The sequence below is a fragment of the Python bivittatus genome, unplaced genomic scaffold (genome assembly GCF_059951505.1).
Source record: "Python bivittatus isolate LINGU-HERP-01145 unplaced genomic scaffold, Pbiv_v1 ctg000580_np1212, whole genome shotgun sequence".
In the NCBI taxonomy this organism is placed as follows: Eukaryota; Metazoa; Chordata; class Lepidosauria; order Squamata; family Pythonidae; genus Python; species Python bivittatus.
The window spans coordinates 26301293-26327026 of NW_028277087.1; the positions used below are offsets into that span (position 1 = coordinate 26301293).

The 25734-nt window shown below is 34.9% G+C and overlaps 1 protein-coding gene across 4 annotated transcripts in view; it reads left to right on the top strand.

The window, feature by feature from the left end:
* The window catches only part of CDC42BPB (CDC42 binding protein kinase beta), a 120118-nt gene that overhangs the window by 27016 nt on the left and 67368 nt on the right, over positions 1-25734 (top strand). For all 4 annotated transcript variants that reach the window (XM_088149796.1, XM_015889125.3, XM_007434411.4 and 1 more), the window contains exons 2-7: positions 9179-9270; positions 12733-12816; positions 16659-16754; positions 19992-20140; positions 24581-24674; positions 25291-25491. In XM_088149796.1, coding sequence (XP_088005922.1) covers positions 9179-9270; positions 12733-12816; positions 16659-16754; positions 19992-20140; positions 24581-24674; positions 25291-25491 — 716 coding nt within the window. The remainder of the gene's footprint in view (positions 1-9178; positions 9271-12732; positions 12817-16658; positions 16755-19991; positions 20141-24580; positions 24675-25290; positions 25492-25734) is intronic.

The following is a 25734-nucleotide window of genomic DNA, read 5'->3' on the forward strand; positions in this document are numbered from 1 at the left end:
CAAAAAAAGATTTTTTTTAAAGTCCTTAAGCCTGTATTTAAAATTTATTTCTCCAAGGATTGAAGAGACTCACCCGGTACTGTAAAATTTGTCATTCTAAAGTTTCCTAATAGATGAAAAGCAATTAATACACAATTTCCAAAGATGATTAGAAAAGGAAGTATGCGAACTCTGTGTCCATAAAGACGCCAACTGCAGTTTGGGCGAAGATAGCGTCCCCTCATCTCCCAGAGCTCTAAACCCGCTGGAGCCTGCTGTCTTGCAGTGTCCTTGCAAGGAGCAACTGTCTGGAGCACTTATGGGCGATCCCAAGTCCTCTCCTTGTCTGGAGAGGAATCTCAAAGAGCTGGTCCATTCGCTGGCTCTTCATTCCATCATGGTCACTGGCTCCACTCTCAGCAGAGCCATCTTCAGTTCGCCATTTCTTCCCCAGAAGTATGCATGTACTTGTACTTTTGCGCACAAACTTATGCTAGTGCAAGTAAGAATAGCCACTTTCTTGTGAGATGGGCGGCTATACAAATATGACAAATAAAAATATGACTTTGTAGTAGTTGTATAGTCCATTGTACTGGTTTTCTACTTGTAGAGAATTTTTTATGGTTGTGAAGCATTTAAAAATGAAACAGTGCCATCCTTTTAAACTTTGGAATGGTATAATCCTTTTTTAAGATGACTACCTTATTTAGTTCCGATTTCTGCCACATATACGGATCTAGAATGAGTTTCATTGCAAAAGATGCCTACCTCTTGATGCTTAAGTTTGAAGTTTTTTTATCTATGTGTCTGTGAAATGGATAAATGGGGAAAATATTAACTGTTAAATGCAGTTGTGAAAAAAACTACTGCGTGCAGTTTAATCATGACTCGATAAGGAAATAGCCAGAACCTATTTCTGCTCAGTTATCTAATCTGGCATAATATGAATCCTTCTGTTCCCCATTCTCAAAGAAAGCACACCAAAATGTAAACAAGAAGTTTGGCAAGAATTTGAGGGTGGTTCACTTTTATTTCTGCTGTTTTACTTTAGATCAAGTATAAATTAGTATTCTTTGGTTTGTAAAGTAGAACAGATTTTTGGATTAGGAATCTCTTGTAACTTTAGGTGATGCTTAATTAACTAATCCAATACCAGAATATTTATTCAGATTTGTTCACATGCAGAATATTGAGTTTTCTTTCCACCATTGGTTTCTCAGGGAAAAAAAAAAATATCTAAGCAATATGTTCTCATACAGGTTTCTCACATTCTGCATGAATCTGTGGCCGGATCTCAAAATTCATTTTTTAAAAAAGTATTTTTGATGAGGGAAATTATGACTTTGAATACAATATATAAAAAGTATGTATTATTTTATTTTATTTTTGAACAGCACAACCACAAAGAAAAAAACCCAGAAAAAAAGGATTTATATGCAGTGAAAAATTTAAAGAATTTTAAAAATAACATTAGATTAATGTTACGTATAAAGCAGTCTTAACTTTTGTTGAGATCGGATCAATAATAAGTAATTAGCAAAAATAGACAATATAATAAGAACCATCAATCAGAATAAACAATTCTTTTAACATAAGGTTTTAAAATATTAGATCTTGTCTATTATGATGGAACAGGGATGATTTTTTAAAAAAATGAATAAAAGCATGTGTTCTAAAGGGAGTTGGCTATAAAGTTTTTGTTGTTGCTAACATGCCAAAAGATAGATTATACATTGTCTAAAGATAATCTGGTATGCCCAAACATTGATACATGTAAAGCCAAAGAAAGTGATAATAAGAGAGCCAGTTTGGTGTGGTGTTTAAAGTGCTGGCCTAGAAACCCAGAGACTGTGACTTCTTGGCCTCCCTTAGGCATGAAAGCAGCTGAGTTACTTTGGGTCAATCAGTCTTTCTCAACCCAACCCACCTCACAGAGTTGTTGCTGTGGGGAACATAGGAGGCAGGAGCATTAGACATGTTTGCCACCTGAGTTGACCAAAATGTATGTATTTTTTAAAAGGTGGGATGATGATGATGATGATGATGATGATGATGATGATGATGATGATGATGATAATATAATGGAAATCACAAAATATAAAGAGAAAATCACAGAATATAAAGATCTGCAAATAGAAGTAGAATGACTATGGCAAAAGAAAGCAAAGATAGTACCAATAGAAATAGGCACCTTAGGTGCAATCCCAAAACTTCTGGAGCATCACATGAAGACCATTGGCATTAACAAAATCACCATCAGTCAATTGCAAAAGGCAGCTTTACTTGAAATAGCTTATATCCTGTGACAATACCTTTAACACCATCACCATCTGCCTATCCCAGGTCCTTGGGAAGGACTCAATAGGTGGATAAAATGCCAACTCCTGTCTAAACATCTGTCTGACTGTGACCAAGCATAATAATAATATGCTCTATACTTAAGCGGAAACCATCCTGGTTCACAAGAAAGCCTATTTTTTTTGGTGTAATATTCATAGGCTCTATGTACTTAAATCTCTTCCCCATATTTTAATTGTTTGCCAGAATATGAATTTATATTGACTGTTTTGAAGACAAAAGAAAAAGAATTATTTGCACTTAGTTGTTAGGAACATATTTAATATTGTGTCGCCAGTAATTCTAGCAGTATTAATCCTTGTGAGAAAATTACTTTTTCTGATAGTGCAAGCCACAACAGCCTGTTTGTTAAGCTGTAGCTTAATGTTATAAAAATGAACTTTAGTAACTCTTAGGTTCATTTATTTATCACATCCTCTTCTACTATATTCGAAGGGAGATAATGGAAAAGAACATTGAAATAATCCAGTTTCTTATTATGACTGGCTTAGCTAGAGAGACTGGTTCTGACTTATTCTGTATTATTAATTCTACTTTACTAAAGAAAATTTACAATTCTACAGTTTATTTATAGGTTAGGATTAGCCACTTGGCCACTCAAAAAGACCATTTGATTGGTTATATAACATTAAAATTGTTTTATCATAGTGTGAGTGAGAAGGTGAATCTCACTGCTGCTACCTTATTCATATATTAAATTTGTCTCTCATCCACTTCCTAATGTTTTGTATTTTTTAACATTTTGAATTTTGGTTTGAGTAATTTTGATGAAAAAACGGATTAAAATAACTTCCTACAAACTGTTACTTATATCTATATACCCCTGTGTATGCAAACAATATTATACAAGAGGAGGTAATTAAAAATAAGTAAAAAATAGAGATAAGAGATAAAAGGAAAGATTATATAAGTGAAGTTTACACCAACACTATTGACTATACCTTTCCATATATTTCTGTCCTTGAGAATCATCCTTCCTTCTATTAAGTCCTTATACATACCACATCTTGGTTTTCCCTTTCCTCTCAGAACAGTCACTCTTCCTTCATTTCTTATACAATTTGTTCCAATTCATATTCTCTATACAACCAAACATTGATGTACTACTTTTTTTTACTTGTTACTCATGTTTATATTAGTGCTCAACAACGCTAATTGGGACCGGAAACTCTGTCATTAAGTGACACTGTTGTAAGTTAAAAACCACATGATCAGGCCACTTAGCAACGACAGTTCCGGCAGTCATGGTTGCCATTGTTAAGCGAGGAGCATGGAGGTTATTAAACAAAGACTTCACATTACTGCAGCTTGCAACTTCCTGCCAGCTTCCCCATTGACTTTGCTTGTCAGAAGTTGGCAGGGAGGGCCACAAATCACAGTCATGTGACCATGGGATGCTACACCAGCTGTAAGTATGAAGACTGTTCATAACTACCACTCGTTCAGCACTGTCATAAGTTTGATGGTTGCTGACATAACATGTACAAGACCACTTGTATATGTTAACTCATGTATGTAATTTAACCTACACCTCTATGCCTATATCCCTCAATTCCATTCTACAAGGTTGAATCAGCTTCATTCAGATCTGTAACTTTTATTTTATTCGTATAGATTTAAAGGACACCTGATTCTGACTAACTCTGAGCATTTTACATAATAAAAAGCTAGAACAATAAAATAAAGAAACAAATGATATGTGTCCAGAAAAACATGCAAAACAGAACAGAATCTTGCAAGGGCTAACAAATCACCCTGCCCCAAGACCTGGGAGAATAGTCAGATTTTCAGTGCCTTTCAGAACATCAGGGTGGGAGCCATATGGAGATCTCTGGGGGAATACTATTCCGAGGACAGGTGCTGTGACAGAGAAACCATGCCTCTGAGGCCCTGAGAGATGACATTGTTTAACTGACAGATGCTTGGACTACAAATTGTTAGTTTATTGTTTTCTTTTTAAAAGTTGTGAAACATTTTAAACTTTAAAAAATGAAGTTGTTATTTTATCTTTTCCTCACAACTTTATGAGGTAATTTACTAAACTTGTGTGAATTGCTCATTGACAGAGTTCAAACCTTGTGTTAAGCTATAATATCACTTAGTAGATTTTGGTTAAATTTGATATATTAACCAGCCATTATCTCTTGGAAACCATGGTTCATGGCCTTGTGTTGTGTGTGAACTACTAGCAACCTATTGTTACACCTCAGACGATTAGGTAAATCACTACTTAACATTGCTTTTCCCCCCATCGCATCCCTACGTGTGTCTGCTTTTACCTCCCTTCTCCTTTCTGCTGTTGCTGTTTCCTCCTCCTTTTTCAAATGATAACATTTCAGTTAAGTCAGCTCTTCACTTACAGCCAGATATGCTATTCTTCACTGCTCAATGTCTTGTATGTACCTATGAGATGGAGGTGAAACTGCTGCCACAGAGTCTGCTCTTGGTGGAACACAAATATTCATCCTTTCTTCTTTAGTATTCTCCCCACTTTGCCTCAACTGTCAGATGAATAACAGAATCAGCCACAGTAAGAAAAAGAGTAAGTAAGTCTCCATTTTGTATCCATGCTTTGTCCAAATGGTCTGATGGCTGATTGAGTCATACACTAATCAATCCATATTTCAGTGACACATAAAATAATGTTCAGAACAGATAAATCATGATAAACCTATTTTTTTAAGTCTAGCTAAATCTTCTGCTTTAACTGCAGTCTTGTTGTCTGCATGTTCTTGCCCAGTCATGGTAGTATGGTATGAGAATTCATCAATTTATTTTTTCTATAGAACTAATTCATTTAGTCTCATGATACTTTCACTATGGTAGACTGATCTGGCATACTGGCCTACCACAAAATAAATTATAGTAACTTAGTTTTCTATAATCAACCAAAAAGTCAAAGTTACAGTGTCCTAGATTGTGTAGAACCTGGCCAGTACATCCTATGCATAATGCAGTTAGGTTCTTAATGTCACATTACAGTATACCATATATCACCTTGGAAGATGAGAAAATATATGAACCTCTAAAGTATCAAGTTGGCAACACTTGTCAATGAATTTAGAGTGGCTGTAAGGATTTACAAAGCCCTATTCCATCAGGAAACATTTGAGGCAGAATTCATCAAGAGGTTCAATTTCCTGAGGCTTGAACAAAGAGTTTTAAACTACAATATATTATGAGGTTACTCAACACACCATGATGGAACATTCATCATATTCAGCAACTGTTGGTCGTTGTTATGAAGGAATTGTCATTGCCTATGCCAGTGTTTCCCAAACTTTTTCCTTCAGTACCCAAAACTGCTTATTAGAAGGAGGGTGCTGGTGGGTGCATGCGTGTTGGCAAAGGGAAGAAGGAGGGTGCAGTGCATGCGAGCGAAGAAAGGCCGGGGTGGGTGAGTGAGACCTGAGCGACATGCACCCTCACCTGCTGGCTTCTCCATTGGCTTTGCTTGTGGGAAGTCAGCAGGGAAGGCTCCAAATAGTGATCACGTGACCACAGGATGCTGCAGCCAGTCGTAAGTGCGAGCTGGTTGCCAAGCACCCAAATTTTGTTCATGTGACCACGGGGGGACTGCAATGGCCAGAACTTCAAGGACCAGTTGTAAGTCCCTTTCTTCATCACTGTTGTAACTTCGAATGGTTGCTGAAGAAATGGTTGTAACTCGAGGACTACCTGTATTATAAAAACAATATAACTGAATAATCTTTATGTAATTTCAACAAATTACCATTGATAATTTCATCAATTTTTGTCTTAATAGGGTTACTTTGGCAGATTTTCTAATATATTTTAGTACATGCGGCAATCTTTAAGTCAATTTAAATGTCCCTGTTGTGATGGGTAATGGGTTCATGTGTCGTTACCAAAGAAAAACCACTTTTACCCAATTTTAGGTAATTTACCCAAGCACTGGCCTATAATTTCTCTATTTCTTTTTTCCTCTGATTTTTTTGTTTATTATTCCAACTCTTTTCCCTGCTTCCAACCATGAGTCTGGTTATATTCTTTTCTTGGCACAATACTCCATATATTTGATATAGTTCATTAACGTTTATTTAATAAAAAATGTCTTTGTATTTGAGATGCTACAGTAGTATTTCTTATAGAATAGAATATTCAGACCTGACTGTGATAATGTGCACTCTGTAATAGTTAAGCTCACACTTTTCTGCTTGAGGGAAAACTCCAAAAAGAGTAAATCAGGAATTCTGTGTAAATGTGTAAGAACCAATCTCAGAAATGATGCATGCATTTCACCCTGATGTTGAAGGCAGGGACTATTTTTTTTTCTTGCTGTCTTTTGTTAAGAGTTTTAATTTTTGCATATTGATTTAAGAACAGGGGATCAAAATAGAACAAACATATACTATTTGCATATCTTTAACATCTTTTGTGTAATTCTTTAAGAAAGATTGTGCTATAAGCAGTTAAAACCAAGAAAGAAACTGTTGAAATGGCTACAACTGCCAGATCTTGGCACCCTTCTATGATTACAGTACTTACTTATGTAAGAATACTTATAATTATTCTTATGAATACTTCTTGCTATACTGTAGACAAAGTGGATTATTCATTATGTATATCTCTGAAAAAGTGGCTGGCTTATTTGCTGAGTGACAGTGCCTCTCATGCTATAGTTTACCTGCTGAAAGTTGATTTCATAATTTGTTCAGTTATAAATGAATCAGAATTGTCCATTTCATTGTAATGATTTCTCTTAAGTTGATAAGTTGCTAATTTTAAAAGAGGACTAGAAGAAATAGAAAGCCAGGGTTGTTGTGTGAACTATTGATTTCTGTGCCACGCTTGGGAATTGTTCTTACCTGACTTGGAAACTTCTTGTAGCTATTTGTAGGTGCATGCATTTCTGTAGAATGTGACAAAGAACATTGAAAGCATTGTAAACTTAGAATAAGAACAGGTTTTCTTTCCTTTCAGACTTGTTGTCTGTTTTGTTTTAATGTGTTTCCTTTCTACAAACACATATTAAAATGCTCTAAACTTGCCTTTGATTTTTAATTTTTTGTGATTATTCATGTATCACGCTAAATCATAATGTGGTTTTGGATTAGTGTATTGTGTGAATCCAACCATTGTGGCTTATAAGCCATATTTATTGCTTAACTGGTGGTAATAGAGCTTGTTGTGGGTTGTAGGACTGATAATTAAGATATCAAAGTAGTGGTTAGCTTCTGCCTTTTATGATCAAACATCAACAGTAAAGGAACAAACTGTCAAGAAATATGCCGTAGACTAGTATTTGGTCGCACATTCATGAAGGCCTTGGAAAAGATATTCAGATGTTGTGATGTGTTTATACCTACACAGATCAAAATAGTATAAACAATGGTATTCCCTGTGACATGTTATAGAAACGGAAGTCGAACTTTGAAGAAGCGGGATAGGAAGACTATTGATGCTTCTGAACTTTACTGAAAATACCATGGACAGCCAAGAAAATAAACAAATGGATCATTGAACAAATGAACCCAGAGTTCTCACTAGAGGCACAAATGACCAGGCTTAAATTATCCTACTCTGGACACATGATGTGAAGGCCTAGCTCTCTAGAGAAGGGCCTAATGCTGGGAAAGGTAGAAGGAAAGGGAAGAAGAGGATGACCAGCAGAAAAGTGGATAGACTTGATTACAGTGGTGATGAGTGCACCATTGGAAGACCTGAAAGACTAGGCTAGGGACAGATTGTCATGGAGAAAATCTATGTGATCGCTAAGAGTCAACACCAACTTGATGGCACATAATTAAATCTCTAGAACCTGGCTTGATAAGCAGCTAGTTTTATCTGAGGTGATTGAAGATAGTACACTAGGACTATCTTCCTCACCCACCCAGTAAACGGCCAGTTAACTGTACTTCTAGATCTACTATGAGTGTTACTTCCAGTTACATTGGGTTTGTAATTGAACACGGGACCAGTTGGCATCTTTCAGGAAACAAGATTTGGTCCTACACTTCCACTTGCAGATCCTGTGGGGATATCTGGGAAATGAAAATTATAGACAAAGATGTTTATTGAGTTTGGCATTGACAACATTGAATTGACTGCTGTAAGAGAATTCTCCCAGGGATGCATTTAAACAAGAGACCAAGGCACAATTACATTGAAGCAAAAGTTTATTGACAAATTTTTGGCACTGGAGGCAGAATAGAGAAGCCTAAGAGGGATGGAGCTACAAGCCCTCTTTATTGGTGTATGCAAATCATCTTTAATTGATTGGTTGCAGTAATAAGCATTTGATTGGATATAGACAACACCAAACTACTTAATTCCAAATAATATTTTTTGTGATGGATAAGGTTAGGATAGATTAATACATATGCACATTAAATTATTTAATAAAGCATGTGAGGAATGAGATAATAGACAGTGATATACAACCTTATAAATTCAAATTATTCAAAATAATTCTTGATCTGAAGCATTACTTTTACCTTTTACTTTTGCTTATTTTATTAATACTTGTTACATTCTGTGTGCCTGAGAATTTTCAATGTCTAATTGCTTCCTAGCTTGGGTAGCATTGTTATTTGGACTGAAAAACGTATGTGAGTTAGGGACTTCTTGTGCCCTCGTTTTTGTTTTTTGTTTTAATTCATTGGTTAGTTGTGTCAAGAGGCTAGATAGGGATCTTTGTAATTGAAAAAACAAATTGGCTTTTTCCTGACCATATGCTCTCTAATATAGGTAGCAATTGTTGATGGTTTATTAATAAATGTAGAGTAATATACAGATTGATGCCGACTGTGAAAGCCTATACTGTATCAGTATGCAATACACAAACTTTAACTTGTGATTTCCTCTTATTTTCAAACAGCCAAACCATTTACACAGGTGGTAAAGGAAATGCAGCTTCATCGAGATGACTTTGAAATCATAAAAGTCATTGGCAGAGGTGCATTTGGTGAGGTAAGATGCCTTTAGAGCACAGTTTTAGATATGTTTATTTCACTAGATTCTAGTACTGTACATTGTTTCATGTGTATATTTTGAACCGTAGCTAACAAAACTTAAAGCTAGTTTGTTTATGGTATTTCAGGAATCTTTGTTGCTCTTTATAGACTAATGCATATGCTCTTCCAGTGTGTATTATAATTCTAGAGACGTAAGAATAATACATGATATTTTAGGTGAACGTATACATTTACTATATAAGAATACAGCAGTCATAGAATTTTTTTTTGTTAATTTATAGGGAATTGTTTGGAAAATATAATCTAATAATTCTTTAATAGGTATAAATATCACATTAGGAGGTGGCATCCATATTATTGAAGTGTGGGCTACATGGTAAATGATAATTTAATCCAGATGACAGCAAATACTAACTTCATCCACATCTAACAATTGCTCCTGATCAATACATCATTTCAATCAAGAAATCAGAAATCAGTTGATCAAGAAATGGTAGCATTCTCTCTGAAAATACATGTTTATACTTCAAGGGTTCTTCTAGCCCCAGGCTTGACCATAAGAGGTCTGGAAATATCTAAGGATCAATGAAGTGTAAATATTTTAATAACACCAAATAGCATCATAATTATAGAGAAAAAGCTTCAATTACAACATCTATATTTTGGTCTAGTACTGGCAACATTAACCTGTTTCTTCCCCATTCTAGTCCATGCATGGGTCTAGAAGAGAATTAGAAGGACAGTATATTTCCTCTCTGGTGATTGATGCATAATCAAGTATTAACTGCTTTAAGAAGTGCTTTATGAAACAATTGAAGTACAAATTTGGCATCTTGTAGAAGAAGTAAATCTCTATATCCTGTTCCCCAGTGGCTTCTCCTAATTATAGTAAAATGAAAGAACATAGTTTTGTTTGTAAAAAAGTTCTCTTTCTGAGTAAGCATTCCTGAGCATGATATTATCATATAGTTGCCTGAGCATGTGAGGAGCATCATCAAAGATAAGGCAAACAAAATAAACTTATATTCTGGACTCTGTTGATTATAGGAAAGGAATTGATGTCTGTCCATTGCAGATCACTGAATAATAATAATAATAATAATAATATTGAATTGATAATGTCTATAAGTCATGTTGTGAATTAATTAAAAATTAGAAGTATATATTATGTGGATAATGTAGTTTGGGAAAGGGTTTTTAGGCAATCTAGAAGGCAGAGTATAATTTTCATATACATTTATTTGCAAGGCTAGAGATGACTAAGGAAACATGCTGATGGCTGTTTGGTAGATACAGATTCTTCCAATGGAGGAATTCTTTGTTTTTAGCCTCCCTCCCTTTAACCATGGAAGCTAGATAAATGGAGATTACCTATTCATACCTATATGTTACATTTCACAATATTATTTATTTATAAATCACATTTATAGTCTGCCAAATTCATAACAACTATGGGCAGCGTACAAGTTAAAAGCAAATACTGTACAATAAAAACAAAAAGAAGGCAGGGGAGTAATAGATACAACACATTAATAAAATTTATTGCATATTTCTTAACCCAGTGCTTAGGGAAACAGCCAGGTCTTCAAGGCCTATTTAAAGGATGCAAAGTCAAGGTAACTCAGACCTCTGGGGGGATACTATTCCACAGGGCAGGCACTATGACAGAGAAGGCATACCACTGGGATCCCATCAGATGATACTGATTTAAAGAAAGGATCTGGAACATGCCCACTCTGTCAGATCTTATTGCATGGGAAGAAAAAAATAGGAAAAAGACAGTCCCTCAGATAGCCAGGCCCTATGCCGTGAAGGATTTTACAAGTCATAACTAGCACTCTGCATTCTACCCAGAGGCTCAGTGGTAACCAGTGCAGATGGCACACAAAGGTGTTACACAAATATACCAAAGTGAACCCATAACTGCCTGCATCAACATGCTCTGGACCAGCCATAGTTTCTGGGTGGTCTTCAAGGGCATCTCCACTATAGCACATTGCAATAATCTACACACAAAGTGAATAAGGTATGAATGACTGTGAGAAGAGTTTCCTGGTGCAGGAAAGAGCAAAGACCTCCTGGCTAGAGCTAGGCTAGTTATATTGTTTTGTTATATATTACAGTTATATTGTTTTATTATATATTGTATGTTGTATATTTTACGTTTTTTGTTTTTTATTTTTCCTATTATTTATTTATTTTTATTCTTATTCTTATTCTTATTTTTGTTTTTGTTTTTGTATTTGTATTTTTTATTTTATTTTATTATTTTTTCTTTTTGCTGTTGTTTATTTAATTTTGTCTCTTTTTTTTTGTTTTTTTAATTTATACAAACAACAACAAGTGACAGTACAATGAAGACCTTAGTATTAAGTATTAAGCTTATTGTACAGGAAATAATTTGATGTATTTTGCAGTTGTTTACTAATGCCACATTTAGCTTTGGATGTAAAATTTAAACAGCATTACACTAATCAATATTGACATTTTAGAAATCATAGTTAATATTGATATGAACCTCTTTATCTTTAAAGGTTTAAGTTATCTAAACATTAGAATGTCAATAATCTCTAGCCAGTACTGTACTCAAATAATATAATGTACTGCTTATGTTTAATAATAATACAAATACTGATTTTCTTGAAAACCAGAGTTGTAAACTGTATTATTTGCCATATTATCATCTTCATATAAAAGGCTTCCAATTTAATTTACTGTTGAAATATGAAATTGCCTACTCCATACTGAATTACTACTTCATATATACTACAGTGCAATATAAATTCATCTTCTTGTGGTAATGTCAGCAATTTGATAGTCAGAAACTAACAATACATTCAGACCACTTGGTCCAGAATGCAGCAGCGCAGGTTGTGATGGGCATGTCACAGTAGGCACATGTGTCCCCAGTGGGTTCCAGGTGTAATTCATGGTCCTGGTTATCACCTATAAAGCCCTGCATGGCATAGGGCCATGTCTCCATATGCTTCTTGTCCAGTGAGATGAGCTAGTGTGGACACACCCCAGGACCTGTGAATTAAGCAGTGTCATCTTATGGGAGATCTGGGAAGCATGTCTTCTCAGTGATGGCTCCTGCCCTTCAGAATTATACCCCCCCCCCGAGATTTGTACTGCTCCCACTCTTTTAACTATCCACAAACTGCTTATACACCTGCTTCTTCTCCCAGGGCTTGGTTAGAATAGTGATTGAGCCCCTTTGGTTTGTGGGAGGCTGTTAGTTTTGCTGTTTGGTTCTTTGGGTTTTGTCTCTGATCCGTTGTCTTCTTTTTTCTTGGTATACTTTGTTTGCTTTTGATTTTTTTATCTGTAAGTCGCCTAGAGTCAGGTGGCTTCAAAATTGAATGAATGAATGAATGAACGAATGAATGAATGAATGGATAAATAAATAAAAATAAAATATCATTGACTTAATTAATTTTTATTTTTTAAATTCTAGGTTGCAGTTGTAAAAATGAAGTGTACAGAGCGCATTTATGCAATGAAAATCCTAAATAAATGGGAAATGCTTAAAAGGGCGGAGGTAAGTCTGCTGCTTTCAATTCAGATTTCTTTGTAAATGACATTAAAGAAGACCACAGTGAATTTTTTCCACATAAAAAGAATTACTACTTAAACATATAGGAAATTTATCTTTTTCCTGAAATGAGTTTTTTCATATCAAATCTCACATTTTGTTTGAGGCATCTATTGATATCTGCATAACTATATTTACCAGTCTGTCTGCCCCAGCTTTTTTTTTAATATGGCATGATTTTTATTTACTATGAAAATCAAATAAATTACTAGATAGAAGCTTGGACATTGGTTGCACTGAAAGTCAGGATTTCAAGGAAGATATGCATTTGGTTCTTTTTTATATAAAGAAATAGATTTTGCAAAAGTAAATCAATAAAGCATTGTTGACTATTAAATGAACAGATTTTACATATTTTATTTATTATGAAGATATTATTTAATGTAATACGCATCATGTCATACATAAAGCAAGAATTCATTGGTCACATTTTTAAGCATGATGATTTATATAAAATATAGCCAACTTCAATAAGAATATTCAAGTTTTAAAGAGTTTTTGGTAAGGATATACAAAATATTTCAAATCCAACTGATTCGAATTTGAAATGCCCTTATTTGAATTCAAAACATCCCATCCCAAATGTGAAACAGCTGCTATAAACTCAAAATGGGCTATTTCAACCACTTTGGAAATGTATCAGTTTGAAAAGGTTCCAAGAGTCTTGAAACAGCCCATTTCACACTCAAAACAGCTGTTTCTCAAAGTGGGGCATTTAGAATTGTATTCAGTTTGTTCAGCTTCAAATATTTTGCATACTGCTAGGTTTTGAACAGGAAGTTGCATTTGTAGTCAAGTGTCTACTTTTCACTCTAATAGGAATATTTTAATCTTGAATTGCAATCTGTGAACACAGTCTGCTATTCCCTCATTATAGCATGTTCTCTATTAATTTCAGAATTTTACAATGCTTCAATTTTTTTTTTTAAATTCCTGGATGCTATCAGAAATCTGTCTTTCTCTAGTCCAAATACAGGAAAGGAAAACTCTTGACTTGCTTCTTCCGTACCACATTTGTATAGATACAGTCATATATATATTAGTGATCATAAATCCCTACAAATATTTTGAAGTGGATCCTGAACCAGTGCAGATTAGTTTCCAGTATGGTTATGTCCAAAAGTCCTGCTGCTCAACATTGTATATTATCTGAACTTTCCAGATATGTTAAGGGAAGGCCCACATAAGGTGAATTGCTATGGTTTATTTCCAAAATTATAAAATACAGGTAAATGCTGCAGAAAAGTTATAACCTTGTACATTATATCATGAGAGATTAGTTTTTGTAATGCTAATTCATAGCAGATTTAGAAATTTCCATCATGCTACCTAGGATAGTTCAAATTATTAACTATAATTAATAGTTCATAATTAATTATAATACTTATACTTGGATATAATGTCACAATGAAAGAAGAATTATTAGTTAATAAAGCTATTAGGCAAAAATAAGGAATTGGTACTTCATGCATGAAAGTAAGGAAAAAGTAAATTGACCGTGTATTTCTGCACCAACTGAACTTAGTGAGGCATATTTTTGAGTGATGTATAGAAATGTTTTGTGGTATGACCCTTAAATAATTATATTATAACAAGCAGGGTGGCAGATTGTTTAAGAATCTTCCAGTTTTAAATTATTATAGCTTCTGTGAAGATGTTTGTAACAGTTTATAGGTTATGCTGATTCAACTTAACAAATTCATAATGTAATTGACATGTTTTGGAAGATTATTTCTAATTGAAATAATATCTGGCCACTTAATGTTATAGAAAAAAAAATAGACGGTTATTCTCCAGGGCTTTAACAAACTGTGTGGTTTTATTCTCTTAATAGTTTAAAGGTGAGGTATTATTTCATATTAAAATAAATAGTGTAAAATAGGAAAGAAGTCCTGCTAAACTGAATAGTGGATAACAGTTTCAGAGATGGAATAGAACAAACTACCAGTGAACCTCCAAAGAGAGACAGTTTAAAGCTAGGTGTAGGGTAGTTGATTTGTCTTAGCCTGCCAGATACTGTCAGTATTAAACTTTTCCTTAGTATTGCCTGATTTAAATGAGTTTGAATTTATTATTTTTGTGGAAGCTTGGAAAGTAGTCACATATTCATAGAGTATAAATTCAAAAAACAATTTGAACATATTAGAAACTCGTGAAGAAATATGTGATTAGAAAACACCTCTACCCATCAAAGACTGCTTTGTGTCGGTTCTTATGACTAGCTTTTTCTAATTTAATTCTGAAATTAAGCATTCTAATGTTTAAATGCAATTTCTTTATACTGATAATTGCTGAAGTTTGGAAGTAGGGTTAATAGAAGTTTGAATAGACTTGGAATTTCATGGTTCAGGCTGAGTAGGAGATACCTATCCCTTCATGCTGTGGACAAGAGTTCAGATAGGAAATTAGAATTGATGGAAATGTTTCATGATATATGCTTAAAAATCCTAATTTTACTCTTTGTTCCTAGCTGACACTAATATGGGTTTTACCTCCTTTATAACATTAAAGTCTTCAGCCAGGACATTCATTAAAACAGAAGGAAGTACTTTTCCTGAAGTCATAATTACCTTCCCCCTTCTGTTTCCCTTAGAAGTAGGGAAGTCCTTAAATACTTAAAGCATGTAGGATTAGTTGGGGGGGGGGAGGGAGAAAAAGGGTCAGAGATATGTGCCTTATATGATATATGCCATAACTTCAGCTCCTATTTCCAGGAAACCTTAACTTGCTGGATAAATTGGGCAGGTTTGTATTTCCTATTCTCTGGTCTTCTTTTTGTTTTCTTTTAAGCAGACATTTTATAGGTTTCTTGCTCTCTTGAAGGCTTAAAGTATGTTCACCTTTAAGAGGCTGGGTATTGCAATAGGTATTTTAAAAACATTCAGGCTGCTATAAAACTAAATATATTAAGAATCCAATGTTAGCATGCTTTTTAAATTTGATTTGGGTCATTTTTGGTTAGCTATGAAGTGTTTTGTACCTTGATTTAGATACTGAATTATTGTAGAGAATGTTTGTTGGTTTGTTGGTTTGTTTATTTAATATATCAAATTTATATAGCTGCCCATTTCATACAAGGTGACTCTGGGCGGTGTACAACAATTAAAATAAAATAACAAGTGAATAAAAACAGGCATATAAAAAAGATTAAAAGTTATTAAAATAAAAACATTATCACAATTTTTTTAAAAAAATTGGTTTTAAAATATACAAACCTCCTGGAGAGAGCAGAATATCAATTACAGTTGAGCCATCTAAGAATGTCTCCAGTTCCCAAAGACCTCCAGGCCTGATGACACAACCAGGTCTTGAGGAACTTCCTAAACAACAGCAAGGAAGGGGTGAGCCTCACTTGGGGGGGGGAGAATGTTCCACAAGGAGGGAGCCACGGTGGAGAAGGCCCGCCTCCTGGGACCCACCAAATGCAAGTCCCCGACCGATGGAACACATAGCATACCTTCCCTGCCGGATCTAATGGGACGGGCTGATGTGATCATGGACAGGCAGTCCTTCAAATAACCCGGCCCCATGCCATGAAGGGCTTTAATCCGTACCTTGAATTGGATCCGGAACCACACTGGCAGCCAATGCAACTCGCAAAGCAGAGGTGTAATATGTACTCTTCTAGGAGCACACATAACTGCCTGCGCCACCACACCCTGCACCAGTTTCTGAATGTTATAATTTTATATTATGTGAACATTAATATAATATTTGCATCCTTCTCCGTCAAAGTCAGGAGAATAATTAAACAACTTTCCCTCCTCCTTTTATTCTTCTACTTCTAGACTGCTTGTTTCCGAGAAGAGAGAGATGTTTTGGTGAATGGAGACTGCCAGTGGATTACAACATTGCACTATGCTTTTCAAGATGAAAACTATTTGGTATGTGTGAACAATAAGCCTACAAAGAAGTAGTTCTTAATCTGGTTTCTCAGTTCAAAATATTTTGAATTTAGAGCATTATCTACTTATTTACCTGAAAGGAAGATGTTTTTTTCCCCAAGTGAGGTAATCTGTGAGTGGAAGGGGATTTTGATTTGCATTTGTTGAGAGTGCTGGAACAGAAGAAATAGGAGGTGCAAATATTTAAAACAAATAGCTGAAAGGGAAGGAAATGTTGCAGTGGGAATAGGAGAAACCACTGTTGTAGCTCACTTTCATCTTCTCATGAAGAGAAGACAAGACTATTTATTACCTACCTGTACCTGTAATGGGTAATTGTTTGTAGTGGAGAGCCTCCTCTGCATTATAGAGGCTCTCTGAACAAATGAGGGCTCAGGAAAATCATCCTTGGTCAATGGATAGAGAGGCTCTTCATTGCTGTTGCTTAGCCTTTATGCACAAAGAGCACTGAGAGAAGAATTAGGCTACCAAAACTAAAAGTCCTAAGCATTCTTTCTTGGAAGTAAGGGACACAGAATTTAATGGGACTTATTATGGAATAAGCATCTTAGGTTTCCTTGTGATTGTAGCCCAGCATGGAGGCCTCCAGTTTTCTTCTTGCAACTCAGAACCCAAGGATTTCTTCTCTACTTCACATTCCATTTACATGGAGTAAACTGGGCTAAACAGAATTTCCCCAGCATAGCACACTCACTGCAAATAAACATGCAAATAATAAATTTGTACCATAAACAAATTTATGGTAGTTGAGTCCAGATTTCTGCAATCTCTCATTGCAGTGAGAGTATGCCTACTTGTGTGTAATAATACATGTGGGAGTAGTTTGTGTGTATCTGTATATGCAAATAGGAGATTAATTAAATTTGCAGATGGATATCTTATTTTACAGGCAATTTTTATTATTAAACATTTAATATTTGTCCTGGCTGTGCTCTTTCTTGGAGTGTGCCTCTAGTTCTATCCTTTTTTGAAGTATGGCCACTGCACAGATTTTTATAGGGGTAAACACTTTTATAGAATAATTTTAAATAGGAATTGCCAGTCACAGCTGAAAAGTATATAAAATTTGTTTGGGTGTTTATATATATATATTCTATATAATCTGTGTTTATATATATATATATTCTATATAATCTTCATTTTGGGGTTGAAATTTTCTAAAATCCAGAGACATCTTCCTTTTGGGTAAATATGTAATCGTTTATTTTCTTATTTTGAAAGAGAAACAAATTCCAGTACAATTCATTTACAAGTTATCACTTTATTTTCCATCTCTAGTTTGCCATTAAGTATAATGAGCTAGAATAAACTTAATTAGATGAATAAATTGTTCAGTTAAACACTTATCATCTAGCTACTTACCTTGGCACAGTACTGTTATGTGTCATTTTATACACAAAATCTCAAGACTGCTGTTAAAATCCAGAAGTGGCCAAACCGGTTTGTGGGCCAACTGTGGCTTCTGTAATGTTCATTTTCAGCTCTGAAACATTTGTGGACAGTACAAACTGGAATAGTGTTGAAAAGAAACCACCTTTACAGTACAATCCTATGCATGTTTACTCAGAAATAAATCTTGCTGATTTCAGTGAGTTACTACCAGGTAAGTGTGCATAGGATTAAATCCCTGGTATATATGTTTGGAGGTTCCTAAAAAGTTTGCATCTAACAAGAAGTAAATAGCCATCCTGTCAAAAGACTGAGATGGGAAAAATGCAAATAGTTACTTGGGATAGTCTGATTGGTTTGTTTCTTTGAGGAGGGTTGTTAAAGAAAGGAGTGCCAAAGGAAGAATTTCAAGTGTATGAAACAGGCAGTTTTTAAGAACCTTGACTAAAGTACAAATGACTGAGAGCTAGCTACCTCCTTTGTTCATTATATTTTCCAGATCAAATTAACTCACCCATTTATTATCACAGTGCTACTTTACAGTGTGATTAGGTAGAAGCCATAAAATTTATATTTTGTCTAAATTACACATTATATTTTTAACCTAATATTCTTTAACCAGTAGACCACATTTAAGTTATAAAAGGATAGCTCATCCGTGGTTTCCTTGCTGATGTATGAGGCTATTTTCTATGACATTTCCATTTTTATATTTGTTTAAGTTGTGGACAGGAATTAAGATTATTTTTTCTAAAATATCATTTTACTCTGATCAGCCTATGGTTTGGAGTTAGAAAAAATAGCAAAATTAGTATATTTAAATGATGTTTTAAATACAATGTTAAGCACCAGAAAAATTCTAATCATTACTAACTTGTACATTTTTCTAACCAGCTGTTAGTATGCATGGCTTTGGCTAATCTGCATTTTCCAGCAATTTGCTCTTGTGATTTAACTTTCTCTCAGAAAATACTGACATTAAACTACTGAGTTGTAATTATTACTTTGTTATTATTTAGATATAATATAGCTGGCCACTCCAGAGCAGTTTAGCAGAATATCTGGTATATGTTTAGGAATCTTTTATCATGGTAAAATACAGCTATGCAGTATCTTTTTGTTGACTATATCTAATCATTGCAGTGAATCCCCTGTTTCCATGATAACCAGTTTGAAGGGAACTGATGTACATGAACATTTTCTTATGATAATCAAGAGAGTACATTTTAGCTTTCCAGGCAATCTTCTACCCAGATAATGACAGCCTTATCATAGTTCTGAGCCTCAACATAGTTACTGCATCATGTACCCTTAGAGACCATAATATTTTAGCACTCCTAAACCACACGTTTCATTGGCTCTTACACAGGACATTTAAATTAGAGGGGTTTTTTGAACAAAGGGAGAAGGAAGAATACCCTTGAGTGATATGATCAGATTTTTTTTTATCCCCCATTTTCCTTTTAAATTATTTCTATAACAATTATTAAGTTTGAAGTTGTATTTCTTTAATTCTATTGTATGTATTGATGCTTCTCTTTTGTAAATTAGTATACATGTATATGAAACATGCCTAAGAGGGGAAAATAATGTGTCTAGCATAATGATTGTCTGTAAAATAGCTTAAATTAGTTTAAATTCCCATGTTTATTTTAAGTGCATAATTTAATTATTAGCTGAGAGGGAGCAGTTAAAGTTAGTGGGTCCAGTAAAACCACCTACTTTGACTCCAGTTCTCACAAACATATATTAAAGTTCTATTCCACTGAATGCTTCATTTAATACTTTTGCAGTGATTCTTACCTGTAAGTGTTCTTGTTTTTTTAGTATTTAGTAATGGACTACTATGTGGGTGGTGATTTGTTGACATTGCTTAGCAAGTTTGAAGACAAGCTTCCTGAAGATATGGCCAGGTTCTACATTGGTGAAATGGTTCTTGCTATTCATTCCATTCATCAACTGCATTATGTGCACAGGTAAAGTATCTTATTATTGTGGCTTATAAATATTAAGCTGATTAAGTAAAATAAAGCTACAGATTTTGAAAAATACAAAAACAGGCGGGATGTGCACAATAAGATACTGTTGTGAACTCTACTTTTTCTCTCAAAATAATGTTCTTATTCATAATTCCAGGTTGCAGCCATGCCCACCTTCAAATATTGTAAGCTATTAGAAGGCTCAAGCAGACCAGTTCCCTCTCCTCTCCTCTCCTCTCCTCTCCTCTCCTCTCCTCTCCTCTCCTCTCCTCTCCTCTCCTCTCCTCCCCTCCTGTTCTGGCTAGAAGTAGCCATTATACTGCATTAGCTTGACATACTGAATTGTAAACAAACCATGGGTAGGGTGTGTGTTCAGAGGTGGAGAGGAACAGCAATATATTTACTCTAACCAAGCTAAAAAAAAAAAGTGTATCATGCACCCAGATGTAGTTATTCAAGTGTAGCTTCTTAAACAGTTCTGATATGATTTTTGTTCTTAATTGTTTTTTAAATAGTAGTTACAACTTTAACAAAGGGTTTTCAACCTTGTTAAAAAAAATTCCACAAATCTATTAAATATTGAAAACCTGTACCAGCAGAGGGAAGCTTTTAATATCCCGACTGTCAGGCAATAATAATAATAATGTCTGACTCCTGTTACAGCTCTTAAAATTAGTGTTCTGAGCTCAACCTAGGAAAGGTTAGATGCATCTTATAAGAATTTTGTCTGTGTCTTCCACACGCAACAATTCTATAAATGTGCTTTTGAGCAACTCTAAATTAATAGCTGCATATCTAATTCATAAGTACCAGCATGGCCAGTTTTCATGTAGAAGTAACATAATCTGGAAACATAAAGAGACCACAGTTGCAACCAATTCAGTATGTAAAACAACCATATTTGATCACCAGTGCGAAATCTACATAAAGGAAACTTCCTCATTTGCTTATGAGATTACATCTAGAATGTACTGTAGGTTTAAGAAATAAAGAAAATAGCATGTTCTTGAATTTAAGAGTGCTGATTTTTAAATTCATTTTGACCTTTTTACTTTTGTAGCATGTAGTAGCATTTGAACAAAATCTATACATTTTGTAAACATTCTTGAACAAGACAGCACCAAAAATAAAGCTGTCTCACACCGAAATTTTCTCAATGTAAGAAGCTGAATCACTCCAGGTCCCTTTCCTTTAGGGATTGTCATATATGCAGCCCAGGGTGTTGCGCTTTCTGTGACGCAGACACTTCTTTGGGACAGCTTACTGCCCAAGATCAGAACTAACTCCACCCTGTTATATTTTAGGAGAGCTATTAAAACCTGTTTTTTAAAGATGCATTGGGTGGGGATCTTATATAAGTTGTACCTGGATGTTTTTTGTTCTCAGTGGCCTTTATTTCTTAGTGACTTCTATCATTATTTTGTACCATAGTTTATTAATTTAGTATACAGTTTTGAAAAGTCAGTTTGGTTAAGGTGCTGGCCTAGAAACCTGGAGACTGAGTTCTAGGCCTCCTTTGGGCATAAAAGCTGGCTGGGTGACTTTGGGCCAGTCACTCTCTCTCAGCCCACCCCACCCCACAGGGTTGTTGTTGTGGGGAAAAGAGGAGGCAGGAATATTTGGTATGTTCACCGCCTTGAGTTGACATAGATAGCTAGATAGCTGGGGCATTGTTGTTGTTGTTGTTATTAATTTTTTTTTACTATAAGAAGAGAATGTAAGCCACACACTCCATAGCATATGTGTCCCAGTAAATAAAGCAATATATCTGCAATATTTTATATAATAGACATTGCTACAAGTCCCGAGACTTTTTTGCTGATAAGTTCCAGGTCTTCTGGCAAAGGAATTAAAAAATAATTTTGAGTTGCTGTGAGAACTTCTCAACCTAATTTGGCTGTCCTGGTGTATGTAAAATAGGCAGTCCTCTGCATCATGGCATTAAAGATAAACTGAAGGAATAACTAAATCAGAAGCAAGCTGAACTGATTGTAAAAGAGTTGCTTCCATATGCATAATTTTATAGGTTCAGAATATCAGAAGGGGAATATTCATTTCTGAGATAGTTGAAAGAGCTGGTTTTCTTGCACCATTAGTTAGTGGATGACATATAAAATATATCCTGGAAGTTGGTTCAATATACATTGGGCTTATGGATTACAGTGCAGAACAGCATCTATCAAAAATGTAATTTGCTATTCTGTTGTTATCCCTATTTTAGATTCTTTACAGGGCACAATTCAGTGCTACAATCTATATGAAACCATCACAAAAATGTATGTTTCTGAGTATATAGAGCAGTGGGATAAGAAAGTTGTTAATAGAAATGTGGCCATTTCAGCAGGCCAATAATTTTCTCATTAAAGTAATTTTTATCTTGCTAAACATAAAGTGGCTTTTAATAATCTTTAGAAATTACTGTCACCTCAGGAAATCATTTGAGGGCTTAGTGTTTTGATCAGAGCTAGCCAGCAAACTGGCATTAGTCTTTTAGAATAAACATGTATGATAAAACTGTCATTGAGGAAAAAATCACTGATGTGAAGTAATATAGCTGTCCTTGAATGCTATTACTTGCTTATGCTGCAATGGTATGCATGGTTACCTCAGAATAAGTCCCTATGAATTCAGTGAGGTTTACCTTTGAATACACATATATAGGATTGCAGTGTTTTGATTACACTTTACAGCAAAGAAACCTCTACTAGCTCTTAGTGTTTCTTTTTGCAGACTGTATTGCTGGCAGAAAAAAGTCTCTATATGCTAGTGAAGCTTTAAAAGAAATACTACTGTTTTAAAGCTCTCCAGTAGTTAATCACCTTCCTTCCTCTTATACTGTGAGAGGAAATGGGAGACAAAGTACGTGTTGTGCATTTTTATTGTTGGGTTGTTCTTAGGAATACATGTTCCAAAAGAATCTTTGATAAACAGAAGAGAAGCACGTGATAAAAACCTTCAGTATAATGTGGACATTGATCAAATATAAGATCTACTTCTTGGCAGTAGTTTTTCTTCACACATTAATTCTGCTGTTTTTTCAGTGTTGAAGATGAGTTTTCTTTAATTTATGCTTGGAACTTTTCCTTCAGAATAATTTCATAGGTATTCTGTCATGAAATATGGGCAGATATATATATATATATATATATATATTGCTAGAGCTGTGTAAGTTAATTTCTTCTATGCTGTAATAAACATCCAGGCTGTGCGTAATTTGCATTTAGTTGTATGCAATTAACAACTTTTCGAGAACATTGGAGGCAAGTTATATTGCCAGCAAAGTCAGAACACAAGTTTATCAAATTTATCCCATATTACTATGATTCTAGCTAAATGGCAAGTAGAATACAGTGGTACCTAGGGTTACGATCTTAATCGGTTCCGTGACTCTGGTCGCAACCCGATTTGGTCGCAACCCGAAGCAAATTTTCCCATAAGGTTCAATGTAATTACCGTTAATCCATTCCGGCGTCCGCGGACCATGTGTCAGGGGCGGAAAAACAGCCGCGGACCACGCGGCAGGGCGGAAAAACGGCCGCGGACCACGTGGCATGGGCGGAAAAATGGCCGCGGACCACGTGGAACGGGCGGAAAATGGCCGCGGACCACGTGGCACGGCGGAAAATGGCCACGGATCCAGTTCGTAACCCGAGGTGGGGTTCGTAACCCGAGGTAAAATTTTGCGGCCGGAGCTGGTCGCAACCCGAAAAGTTTGTTAGCAGAGGCGTTCGTAACCCGAGGTACCACTGAATCACGTTCAGTTTAGCAACAAAACCAGAGCAACTGTAAATGTTTGCATGTATAAAGATATCTTTCATTTTCCTTTGTAGAGCTATCTTTTGTGAAAACTATATACACTATATTAAAATATATACTTTGGAGGAAATATACCATATGAGGATATTCTTCAATAAATAAAGCATCAGTAAAGCATCGCACACTTCAAAAGTGATTTGGAAGAAATTCTTCAGAACTTGTTCAAGTGCAGTGCATTCCTGCTAATGCTTGAAAGACCCGTGTTTTGTTTCAGACTTCTGCATGAACCTGAAAACATAATACAGCTACATTAATGAACCGAGTTAGAAGCTCCGAAGCAATTATTCCAAATCATTTTCAAAGAGTACACAGCCTATTCAGTGTGTGAATATAATTTGATAGGTTTATATAATCATAGTGAACATCCATTTTCTCTTATAGTGATATTAGGGTTTATTTTTCTGGCATAGAAGATTTGATCTTTTGCTGTTATAAAACGGTAGTAGCTTTTAAATATTAATATTATAAAATTGTCAGTTGGTATCCTGCTTTTACAACCAAATGACTTGATTTTAGTGCTCTAAGATATGTGGTTGACTTAACTTCTCAGTGAAGGTAATATTCTGATTTACTATGTGCCTGATTTAAAATAATATTTTTTTTTTCTTTTTGAAAAATCAGAGATATAAAACCTGACAATGTTTTATTGGATGTGAATGGCCACATACGCCTGGCAGATTTTGGATCCTGTTTAAAGATGAGCGAGGATGGCACTGTATGTATCAAAAAAGCTTAGTTTTTTAAAATAGAATACTGAAAGTGCAGCGTGTTTGAGCTTGCTTGGGGGTTATATTTGGAAGATACACTACAAAAGTACTGCATAAAGAAATACATAAAGAGATTTGTTTGTTTGTTTGTTTATCAAATTTGTCACTGCCCATCTTGTTGAAATGACTCTGGGCAGTTTACAAAACAATTAAAATCAATTAAAGTTACAATATATGATAATCTTAATAAATAGAAAATAAATAGATCCAAGAATATATATAAAATTGGCAGTCAGCAACATTTTGTGATGTATCATTCTTTTGAAATATCATGTCTTACCTAGAACTGTTATGCATTCATTATGAATGGAGTATCCTGTAACATCCCATGTATTTCCTCATATGCAGTTTCATGGCCAATTAAAACCCCTTTACTTTGTACACAAGAAAGTGTTCTTCTGTTATAGTTAAGATTCTTGTCATTTATATTTAATAATACAAGAAAGCATAAGCTTTTCTTTTTGTATCTCAGTAATGCTCATTAATCTATGGACTTATACAATTAAATTAATTTCTCCTTATATACTACATTACATTAAGACTTAATATTTGTTTTTCTTCAAGGTACAATCTTCAGTTGCAGTGGGCACCCCTGATTATATTTCCCCTGAAATACTGCAAGCAATGGAGGATGGCATGGGAAAATATGGACCTGAATGTGATTGGTGGTCCCTTGGTGTCTGCATGTATGAAATGTTATATGGGGAAACACCTTTTTATGCAGAGTCACTGGTGGAAACCTATGGGAAGATTATGAATCATGAAGTAAGTGCTATGAAATGTTTGTTCCTCTTAACTGTAACTTGCACATAAATATGAAACATGGATCCGAGATCTTTGTGTTTGTGTGCATGAGTAAGTGCATTGCTCAGTGTATCTCCCAAGATAACATGTTCTGTGGCTCATGTTCAGAACAGGTATTTCTCACAGCTTGTTATGATATACTTGGAATATATCATTCCATTATTTCTGAAAATCTTTTCACTGTATATTTTGGGGCAAAACAGG